The 11,959-nt window shown below is 50.4% G+C and overlaps 1 protein-coding gene across 1 annotated transcript in view; it reads right to left on the reverse strand.

Annotated features, from left to right (window-relative positions):
• Positions 1-5,080, reverse strand: part of SH3PXD2B (SH3 and PX domains 2B) — a 122,756-nt gene extending 117,676 nt beyond the window's left edge. The window contains exon 1 of the mRNA XM_061393217.1: positions 4,915-5,080. Within this exon, the coding sequence (XP_061249201.1) occupies positions 4,915-4,989 (75 nt within the window). The 5' untranslated portion in view covers positions 4,990-5,080. The remainder of the gene's footprint in view (positions 1-4,914) is intronic.
• Between the last annotated feature and the right edge of the window lie 6,879 nt (positions 5,081-11,959).

Here is an 11,959-nt window from a genome sequence, read left to right on the forward strand (position 1 = left end):
CAAAGAGTCGGACACAACTGGGCCACAACAAGAAGTCTGACAATTCAGAGTGTTAGCAAGGACCCAGAGCAAAGAGACACACAAACACCGCTCCCAGGGACACTGAATGCACAGCTGAAAATGCACAAAGCCCAAGGCCCAGTAAGCTGGGTCTGAGCCTTGGGTCTGACCCATACTGAGCTGTATGTACAAAGCAGCTAAAAGAAAGCATTCTAAAAGTCTCCTCCAGAAGCATGAACCAACACAAACATATTCATAAATGGAATGTGAAGCAGCAGTTGAAATGAACTGGAGCTCCATATACCAACATAGATCGCAAAAGTATGTTTTTGTACAGTTTTTAAAACTTTCCATATAAGATCCTGGGGAGTGCTGAAAAGGTAAGAACATTAAAAGGTACACAGGACCTAGGTGGCAAGGGGAGTGATTGCCCCAGGGCACAGGGGATCTTTCTGGGGGTGATGGGCATATGATAAAGCTGGATTGAGATGATGGCTGCACAGCTCTATACATTTCTTTAAAAAATAAGCCAACCGTATACTTATAATGGGTGAATTTATGGTATGTAAATCATACCTCAATAAAGCTAGTGAATTAAAAAAATCATGTCTGTTGGTTATTTTTAAAGTGTGCACGGGAACGACAAGCGCCAAATGTAGGATACTGTGATTTGTTTTATAGGGGAGCTTGTTGGGATGAATGCGCAGGGGGCTTTGCAGCTGCAAGATTTTATTTCTTAAAAAATAAAAATGACTTGACTACGGAAAAATGTAAAGATCTGACAGCTGGATGGTAGATAGATATTTAACTTTTTCCATGTATCTGTATATTTAAAATTATGTATGAGTATAATAGAAATCCATTCTGAAGGAGATCAGCCCTGGGATTTCTTTGGAAGGAATGATGCTAAAGCTGAAACTCCAGTACTTTGGCCACCTCATGCGAAGAGTTGACTCATTGGAAAAGACTCTGATGCTGAGAGGGATTGGGGGCAGGAGGAGAAGGGGACGACAGAGGATGAGATGGCTGGATGGCATCACTGACTCGATGGACGTGAGTCTGAGTGAACAATGGGAGTTGGTGATGGACAGGGAGGCCTGGCGTGCTGCAATTCATGGGGTCGCAAAGAGTTGGACACGACTGAGCGACTGATCTGATCTGATAATAGAAAAGTACTTATTTAAAAGGACCACTCTGATGACTAAATATGAACACACAGAGCTCATCTAATGCCTGGCCCACAGCAACAAATTAAATTTCAGCTATTAAGATTATTGCTTCTATAACTACTGCTAGCATCTTGTTCTTCTTAACATCTAAAGATCTCAAGACAGAGCAAGCTAGTGTCTCCTGGCCCCTGCTAACAGAGACTGTTTTCCCAACCCCAAGGCTTCTGTACCTCCCTCTCCAGTGCCGGAACTGGGACAATTCAAATAAAACTTGCAAAACCTACAGGAAGCACATCCTTCTCCCCTCAAGCTGGAAGATAACCTAGCTGGGAGGGTCTCTCAGGGTGTCACACGTGAAAGCCCCCTTTCCATTCATTCAGAAAGCCTGGATAGATGCCAGCAGAGAAAGGCCAACAGACAGAGGGCAGTGGCTCCAGGGAAGTCCTCTCCAAATGATAATACTGTTGATATTATTGGCAACAATAATCCCTACCCATCCATTGGGATCTCGGAGGCCCTGGGAGCTTCTGTGCCTGAATTCTCCAAATGTGGCCTCTGGCTGTGCCCTTGGGCCCACTGATGATGTGTCTGCCCATAAGGTGAAGGAGGCTGGGACCAGGCCTAATAAAGATGCCGCCTTGATTATGGAGAAGATGCCATTTCAGATGGAACAAGTAGCCCAGTCCTGATGGGCAGCCCTAAGCTCCAGGTGCAGCTGGAGAGATACAGCATCTCTGACTTTTTCTTTCTCAGGCAACCAAGCTATGAGCAGAGGAGATCAAAGTAGCTGCAAATGGGGAGCAGGTGGTGGGGAACCCTCTGTAACTGACTTGTATATTCTCATAGAGTCATTGGAGCAGGGGGTTAGAGGTTGGGGGACATGTGTGGGGACATTTTGGACATTTTTGGTATAATTAGGGAGGGGGACGCTCTATGGGGGGCATCTCGGGGGTGGAAACTAGAGATGCTGCTGAACATCCTACAATGCACAGGACCAGCCCCCAACAACAAAGAATGATCTGGCCCCAAATATCGACAGTGTGAAGGTTTAGAAATTCTGCTCTGGAGGAAAGCAGTATTTACAATTTGCAGATATAGAAGGTGGGGCTCAGAGAGGTAAACAGAGGTACAGCAGCCCAAGGTGGCACAGCAGGAAGTGGCAGAGCCCGCGACGGGCCAACTCCCCTGCTCATGCTCTCTCTCCAGAGCGGCTGGGCCAGCTGCAGATAAGGGGACACTACGTGGGGAGAAAGTTCAGGCTCATGCCAGCAGCTACCTCCATCCCAGTTCCCAGAGTGGCGGAGGCAGGTATGACTGGAGAACGAGTGGGGATCACTGGCAGTTTCTGGTGGGCTTCTTGCCATCAAGGCACTTAATTTTCTCTGTTCCTGTGGATGACTCAGGTTTCAGTTCAACTCGCTACCCCTCTTCATCTGATAAACCCAAAAGCCTGCCTGGAAGGGAGGGGGCCCTTTTGAATCACAAGAGTGACTAAACCCACATGCAGAAAAACAAATTCTCGGTGAAATCCTCCTCACATGACGTCGGCACGTTCCCAACCAAAGTGACATGGATACCACAGGGCAGGGAGGCAGGCGGCTAGCTGTTATGGAATGTCAACCCTGCCAGTCACAAGGTCTCTCCCCCTAAGAAGTGGGCACCATTACCCCCATTTTACAGATGAGGAAACCAAGGTCACAAGCTAGCAACTTGTGATGCCAAGATTTAAACTGAAATCCATGTTAATATGTAGAGATTTATCTGAAGGGGCCCCTAAAAAGTGGTTGAAGGCTTAGAAAGATGCCCTTCAGAGCTGCAGAACCTCCAAAACACTGGTAGGGAGGGATCTAAGCAGAGAATGAAAAGCCTCAGAGTGATCACAAATGATGGCAGATTTCCTAGTCTTTGAGGGGAGTCTGCTTAGGGAAACTATGGGGCATGAAATCTGCAAAATGGTGTGGCCTGGTGGAAAACACTTTCTGGTGTTGAACAGACTTGGGTTTACATTCCCGCTTTCGCCCTGATTGTGACCTCAGGCATAGGACCTCACCTTTCTGAGCCTTAGTTTTCTCATCTGTCAAGTGGGCTTAATTAAGAACCTGCATCTGATGTGATAGGAGAGGACAGGAGCGTGGACGATGACGCCCAGTTCTTGGTGGCTCACAGATCTGGGGGGAGGCAGCATGGAGACTTTCAGACTTCCTCCTGTTGCCAAGTTGGTAAAAACTGTCTGTATACCAAAGAGGCAACTCAGTTAAGCAGTCAACAAGCTCAAACAAGAAACCAAGACTTGGCAGCATTTGAAACAGTTAAAAATAAATAAATAAGGGATTAAAAAAAAGACAGTTTAACCTAGCTTTGGAATCAAGGGAAACTTCACTCTATTTAAAGATGCCACAGGTCCAGGAAATAGCTTCCCACCGCCTGGCTAAGGCTTGAATAACTGGCTGCCCAGCCAATAACAATACAGGCTCACACAGCACAGCCTTTCTGTAGGGAGTGCAGAGTGGATTCCCGGCTATCTCCTTTCAGAATTGTGTAGACTATCTGTGGAGGGCATGTAGATCTATCTTAAAAGAAGGAGCCTCTTAAGACAAGAGACCCAAAGAGGACTTGCCGAGATGTCAAGGAGCTGAATTTAGCCAGCCAACGCCCCTTGCTCTTTATTGTTCTACACTTCTTTGTTAGGATTTTTTTCCCTCCTTCTTGCTCTTTTTTCCCTTCCCGGTTAACTTCTCTGCAACTAGGCGCTGCCACTGCCCCCTTCTCACCACCAGAGACACCAGAGCCCCTTCCCTCCTGCAGAGAGGCCTCCCCAGGGCCCAACACCCCCCAGCCCCACTAGTCCTCATCTAGAACCTCTGAGGCCCTCTGAGGGCCCTCCGAACCCACAGATTGAGCTCCTAGGCTGGTGAGGGAATCCATTCCCATGTGCGGGGAGGCGGGGTGGGGGGGAGGTCACCGTCTACCCCAGGCACATCTTCCAGAAGCACAGAAAAACCAAATGCAGCTCAGCCTTGTTACAGAACCCAATGCCTCCCAGAGTCTCAGCCTTCCCATCTGCAAAATGAGGACACCGGCCCATTTTCTCAAGTCCTCGCCAGCTCTAAACAAGTTCTCATTTTGCCAGGGAGATACCAGGAAAAAACTTTCATACATCTTTAAACAGAAGTATTGGAGAGAAGGGGCAAAAAAAAAAAAAAAAAAAAAAAAACCTTTTCATGGTGCAGGCACTGAAAGGATCCATTCTCAGAGATTTCAGGCTGCCTCTTCCAGAAGGACGGGGCCAACCTGGTGATCCCCGGCGGGGCTACCTGTGGCTGGGCACTGCGGGTCTGAGCGCCTCCGGACAACGAGGGACAGGGCAGGCGGCCTGAGAAACAGGCGCCTCTCTCTCAGCCTCTCGTTCCCTACACCGGCTGGGGCCAGACTTCTCCACGGATGGAAAGGGAGGGACTACTGGGGGACAAGAGAGAGAGGGAAAGGGGGAGATGGCACGCAAAGAGGCGATGAGGGGCGATGCCCGAGCACTGGGTGGAGGAGCTGAACAGGGCAAAAGGGAGGAGGGGGAGGGGGAGAGGGAGGAGCCGGGAGAGACCCGGGCCGCGCAGCAGCAGGGCGGCGGGGGAGCGCAGGGGCGGTGGGGGAGAAAGAGCAGGAGGCAGAAGTTTTCAGAGCTGGGGGGCTCCCGGCCGCCTCCGACCGGGCCCGGGCTCGAGGGGGCGTGGGGCCGCGAGGCACTCACATAATGCTTGTTGGGCACCCGCCGCTTCTGCACGTCTAGCACCTTCACCTCCACGATGCTGCGCCGCGGCGGCATGGCCGCTCCTCCGCGGGGCCGGGGGCGGGCGCGGGGGTTGCGGGGGCGCGCCGCCGCGGGCCGGGAACCAGGGGCCGGGCGCGATCGGGAGCCCGGGCCGAGCGCGAGCTGCCGCCGCCGCCGCCGCCCTTCGCTCCGCTCGCCCTCCGGCCCGGCCGCCGCCGCCCGCCCCCGGCCCGCCCCCGGCCCGCCCCCCGCGCTGCCGGCCCGCCCAGCTTAAAGGGCCCGGCCCCCGCTCCCGCCCCCCGCGCGGACCCGGCTGGCCGACGTCCGGCCGCCGCGGGGCCTTTGTCCCGGCGCTGCGCCCCCGCGGTCGGGGGAGGGGACGGGCGCGCGTCCGCCCTGCGATCATGATTGACTGGTGGCTTCGTTCCCTCCCTCACCCCTTGTGGTAGCCGCGGTCTGGCGCCGGATTTGAGGGGGGCTCTGCTGCTCTTCGACTGTGACCTTGGGCAAGTGGCTTAACCTCTCTGGGCTCAATTTCTTCATGTATAAAATGGGCCTAGTACTGCTGCCTTCGAAGCGGGGCTGTCTTCAGGATTAAGCGCGTGTCAGTGCACTATAAATATTGGTAATTGTCAGCTCAGCCCAAAGCCATGGGTATTCAAGGAGGAGCAAGAAAAGAGCCCCCCACCCCCAGTATGCAAGTGTGGTATAATGTCAATAACAGCAGCAAAACCGAGCAAGAGGGTGGTGAAGGGGGGAGACGCAGTGGGTGCTTTTTAACAAGAACACCGATTCCCAGATTTGGGGCACTTACTCCATGCCTGGCCCAGTGCCTCCTGTTTTGTAAAAAATAATTTCTCTTTGAATTCTCAGGCCAACTGTGGGGGGGAAAAGTGGTTGACTCATATTATAGAGGAGGTGGGCTTCCGAGGTGCACCGGTGGACGCAGGATCCATCCCTGGGTCGGGAAGACCTCCTAGAGGAGGAAATGGCAACCCACTCCAGTATTCTTGCCTGGAGAATCCCATGGACAGAGGAGCCTGGCGGGCTACAGTCCATAGGATTGCAAAGAGTACTCACACTCCGAGAAGGCAAATGAGAGCAACCTCTGGGGTCACAGAACTAGGGGAGAGACCCTGTCACCGGCCAGCCCTAGGCACAATCACGGGTTGAAGCCGAGGGTGCCTGGGGCTGCCCCACATTTCTTTATCTAGTGCCTCCCAGCTCTGGCTCCGCAGTGAGTCATTTTCAGGAGATGTTGACTGAACAGACCGTCTGAATGAGCGTACACAGTGCAGGGATGGGAAGTTCAGGCTCCTGGCCAATGTTCCCATATAGTAAGTAGTAAGCAGGTACAAAAAACCACACAGCTCCTTTCTGGGCCTGTGAGAGCCCAGGGCTCCTTACCACCCTGGGTCCAAGGTCAGCCTTTGAAAGTGGGTGGGGGTCTTTCAGAGCAGATGCTTCTCAGCAGCCCTGGCCAGGCAGCTAGAGATTTCAGTACCGTTTCCCTTTAGCTCTGTGCCACCCCTTGCCTCTCTGACTTTCTTGCCAGGTTTTACTACCCCACTCTGACCCTGGAGGCTGACTGGTACGGATTTCACTGATGGGTTCCCTGTCCTTTGGCTTCGTGTTGGGCTGGGTGAATAGAGGGGTGGCTTGGCAAGAGACTGAGGGCAGGAGGAGAAAGAGGTGTGGGAATTCACTTCCCAAACTTTCTTCCTGCCGGGTTGTCCTTACCAAAGCCACCTTCCCTTACCAGCTCTCCCAGCCTTCCCTCCAAGGGTGGTGACAGTCCTGCCTGTATTGCGCCCTTCTTTGACTCTTCGAACCCTGCCCACAACTTTGTAAACAGACTCTTCAATAAACTTTCCTCTGTAACCCAGTTTGTGGGTGACATTTGTTTTGTGGGACCCTCATTGATGTAACTCGTGTAAGGCACCTTCTTCCGCATCACAATTACAAGTCAAAGGACATGGAAATGTCCAGTGGATTGAAGGCTTGGCTTTTTTGTGCCTTTTGCCTCATCGTGTGCATGAGCCAAGCCTTCCTAATAAGGCAGAGCCGTGGAGGGCAGACGCTAGAGGAAGTCTGTGAATCAGCCTGCTTCCTCGGTTTTCCCAGAAAGGCAATGAGACCTGTCCTCAGTTGCGCCCTCCGCAGTGGAGCTGGTGCTCCGTCCTCCTGAGTGTCTTCCCCTCCTCCGCTGCGGCAGGCCTGGCTGGAGGAGGCACCGTCCCCCTACCTGCCTGTAGCAGAGACACAATCCCTGCATCCTTCCACGCCCACCCTCCCTTTTTCTTCTGTTGTACTGAAATACACATGAGATGAAATTTACCATTTGAACCATTTGTAAGCATACTGCTCTGTGGCATTAAGTGCATTCGCGTTGTTGCGCAACCATCACCACTATCCATCCCTAGAACTTAAAAAAAATACATTTTAAAATTGGAGGATAATTGCTTTGCAATGTTGTGTTAGTTTCTGCTGTACAACAACATGAGTCAGCTCTATGTACACATCTATCACCTCCTGAGCCTCCCTCCCAGCCCACCCCTGCCATCCGCCTCTTCTAGGTCATCACAGAGCACGGAGCTGAGGTCCTGTGCTGTGCAACAGCTTCCCACGAGCTATCTGTCTCACACATGGGATCCAGCTATCTGTTTTAACAACTCTCTCAATTGACATATATACACTTTCAGGACTTTTGTGATGCTCCCAAACTGAAATTCTGTACCCCTTAAACACCAACTCCCCGTTTCCTCTCCCCAAGCCCTTGGCAACCGCCTCTTACCGAGCGTATGAGTTTGGGCAAGTTACCTGACCTCTCCATACCTCCATCTCTGCATCTGTAAGATGCGATAAGAATACCCACTGACCACATAGGTTTGTTCTGAGCTCTAAATGAGATAATACGGGTTCAGTTCAGTTCAGTTCAGTCGCTCAGTCGTGTCCGACTCTTTGCGACCCCATGAATCGCAGCATGCCAGGCCTCCCTGTTCATCACCGACTCCCGGAGTTCACTCAGACTCACATCCATTGAGTCAGTGATGCCATCCAGCCATCTCATCCTCCGTCGTCCCCTTCTCCTCCTGCCCCCAATCCCTCCCAGCATCAGAGTCTAAAGCAGAGTCTTATTTTCGTTATTTTGCTACTAGCCAATCTGATACCCCTCAATATCTCCTTTTAACCTGCATCCAGATGCCAAACCTAACTTTTTAAAGTATTTTTGTTTGTTGCCTCGTGTGGGACCTTCCGCTACAGTGTGCAGGCTCAGTGGTGGTGGCACGTGGGCCTACTTGCCCCAACCAGGGATCAAACTCATGTCCCCTGCTTTGCAAGGCAGATTCCTCACCACTGGACTGCCAGGGAAGTCTCCCCAACCTAATTTTAATCCTGACTCTGCCTTGACCTATATGCACTCTTCCCAGTGCTCACCCTCTCTTTGGCCCCAGTTGCATGTCCTGCCTCATCTCCCACTGTGTGTGTGTTCAGTCGCTCAGTCATGTCCAACTCTGTGACCCTATGGACTCTCCCTGCCGGGCTCCTCTGCCTGTGGGACTCTCCAGGCAAGAATGCTGGAGTGGGTTGCCATTTCTCCTCCAGGAGATCTTCCTGACCCAGGGATCGAAACTGTGTTTCTTTCATCTCCTGCGTTAGCAAGCCTTTACCACTAGCTCCACCTTGGAAGTTCCCATCTCCCACTAGTCATCTCCACTTTCCTCGTCCCAACCAGAGAAATGGCTTGTCATCTCTAGAAGAAAACATATTCTGTTTTTTCCTACTGACATCCTTGGCATAAACTATTTATTTCCCCACCTTGTCTGCCAGTGACCTCTTATTCAGCCTTCAAAGCCCGGCTTGATGTCACTTCCTTCAGGAACCTCTGCCTCCCAGATATATCATCACTTCCTCCCATGGCTAACACTGTGTACTATTGCAGCCATTACTCTGGGCTGTAACTGCCTTCTTATAGATCTGATGACTTTGCCAGACTCTGAGCTTCCAAAGAGCTGGAGTGGGTCTCAAATGCCCCCAGCATCCGGCACAGACTAGTGTCGAGAGGCCCCAAGGAAATGTTTGCAAGATGAAAGAACGCAACTCCACCTCCCTAGCTTGGAACTCAGTCTCCACCGGCAGCATTAATCAAACCTCCAGGCAGGGCCTAGTTTTGTCCCTCCCCACCCCCAAAAGACATCTTCATCCCGAGCTCCACTGCTTCTGGGAACACTGGCATTCTCACTGATTGTGGTGTGGAGTGGACAGTGTAGAGAAGATGGTAAATCTGCTGTTTTTGCTTTAGAAGGACTTTATCCTTCCAAATTCCTCTTTCAGGAGTGCACTTTGCAAGCTTGAGAGCTGCAGACCGTGGAAAATCAGTGCCAGAGCCAGTGGACCTCAGAATTCCATATGGCAGGTTTATTTGGGAGGAGGGCTGCGCTTTCAAGGAGCATTTAGTCCATCAGCCTGAATTAGGCTCTGGTCTTTTTGTGATTTTTGGTGTCTATCGGGCTGGCAGGCTGTACTTCTACCAGATCCCAAGTTCCCAGGATGGACAGCCAGGCCCAGGAAGCTGAGGCCTGCTCCTTTTCTGCCTCTCCCCTCAACTGCCTCTGAGAAGGAACTAGGCTTCTTTCCAGGACAAAGCGGGAGACCTGGAAACAGACGCCTGCTCCCTCTCCCCCCAGCTGCTGTTTGATTGGCTGGCACGGCAAGATGCCATAATTAACAGGGCTAAGCCTGCGAATACCAAGTGGCCAGGCACATGTGGCCCTGTGGAATAGGCCATGGGTTGGAAGGAAGTAGGCCTTGAGGCAACATGGCCGGTGCCCGCTGCAGGATGTAGCTTCCAGGGTTGGGAGGAGGGTGAGTGAAGCTATAACTCAGGGTCAAGAAGGGGATCATGACTTCCTTCCTCCCACCTTCTTCCTCTTTTCTGGAAGCCAAAAATGGTCTTCCTCTGAAAAAGAAGCTCTGTCCTTGCTCCTCCCTGCTCAGAAACCCTCACAGGCTTCCACTGCTCACAGAGGTTTTCGTGCTTTAGGTTGGCATTCAAGGCCTCCACGCCCTGGTCCCTTTAGTACCGCTTTCCTCTCTCCCTGTTTTGTGTTTATTAATTGTGCATGTGGCTGTCTTTTCTCTACTTGGTAAAGGGATGTGTGTGATAATGTAACTCTTATCAAGCATCTACCAAGTGCTGTGCATAGCACCAGACATTCCGTATCCGCTTCTCTCATTTACAAATCCACAGTGTGAGTACTATCCCCCCCATTTTCCTGTGAGAAAACCAAGCTTAGAGAGGTTGCTCAGAGTTATAGCATGGGAAAGTGGTGAAGCTGGGCTTTGAACTCAGAATTGCTGGGCCGCCTGACCCTTGTTCTTCCCACTGGAGTCAGAGCTCCTTTGAGGACAGGGCTGGTATCCACTCCCTGCCGTAAAGTAGGCATCCCTCTGCTATAGACTGAATGTTTGCATCCTTCCGAAATTCACATTGAAATCGAGCCCCTCATTTGTTGGTATTTGGGAGATGGGGGAGGGGGGCAGTGGAGCCTTTGTGAACGGGGTTAGTGCCCCTTTAAAAGACACCCATAATTAACATATAAACACTATTAAAACAGGTAAACAGCAAGGACCTACCATATAGCACAGGGAACTATACTCAATATCGTGTGCTGCTGCTGCTGCTGCTAAGTCGCTCTGCGACCCCATGAACCGAAGCACGCCAGGCCTGCCTGTCCATCACCAACTCCCAGAGTCTACCCAAACTCATGTCCATTGAGTCGGTGATACCATCCAACCATCTCATCCTCTGTTGTCCCCTTCTCCTCCTGCCCTCAATCTTTCCCAACATCATTGTCTTTTCAAATGAGTCAGCTCTTCACATCAGGTGGCCAAAATATTGGAGTTTCACCTTCAACATCAGTCCTTCCAATGAACACTCAGGACTGATCTCCTTTAGAATGGACTGGTTGGATTTCCTTCCAGTCCAAGGGACTCTCAAGAGTCTTCTCCAACACCACAGTTCAAAAGCATCAATTCTTCGGCGCTCAGCCTTCTTCACAGTCCAACTCTCACATCCATACTCGCTGCTGCTGCTGCTAAGTCACTTCAGTCGTGTCCGACTCTGTGCGACCCCATAGATGGCAGCCCACCAGGCTCCCCTGTCCCTGGATTCTCCAGGCAAGAATACTGGAGTGGGTTGCCATTTCCTTCTCCACAATGTCATGTAATAACCTATAATGGAAAAGACTCTGAAAAATACTATAAATTTATCTGTAACTGAATCACTTTGCTGTTCACTTGAAACTAACAAAACATTATAAATTAACCATACTTCAATTAAAAAAGAAATTGTATAAAATAAAAATGTCATGGGATATATGTAAAAATAAGCTTATGAATTAACATTTTAACAAATGTAAATGTAAACAAAATTTATCAATTTGAATTTATTCATGAACACATTATTTACAGTAAATATACAGTAGCAAAAACTTCAGAGAGTGAAAATAAGGAAGCCCAAAGAAACAAAGTATTTCAAGTCTGCAAAAATGCACAGTGAAATGTTATATCATTACGTTGCTTTATAAGGCAAGAGAAGACAAGACATCTAGATGCATACAAGCAACAAAAACAAATCCCTTTGTTATTAAATGTAACATTTAATAAATAAATAAGACTGAAGAGAGCTTCCTTGTCCCTTCTGCTATGTGAGGACACAGTGAAAAGACAACCATTTATGAACAGGAGGCAGGCCCTCACCAGACTTGAAATTAGCACCTTGATCTTGGAATTCTCAGCCACCAGAACTGTGAGAAGTAAATTTCTGTTTTTTTTCTTTTTCCTATGAGGCAGCCAGTCTATAACATTCTGCTCTTAGCAGCCCAAAAGGACTAAGACATCCTGTAAAGCCATTCTCCATACCCAGCTAGATGGGTCTTTAGGAAAGAAAAGGCAAGCTGGATAATCTGTATAAAGTCAGCCCTCAATGGCCAGCTGGATCTGGCCTCTGCTGGCCTCTTCC

This window comes from Bos javanicus, chromosome 20 (genome assembly GCF_032452875.1).
Source record: "Bos javanicus breed banteng chromosome 20, ARS-OSU_banteng_1.0, whole genome shotgun sequence".
In the NCBI taxonomy this organism is placed as follows: Eukaryota; Metazoa; Chordata; class Mammalia; order Artiodactyla; family Bovidae; genus Bos; species Bos javanicus.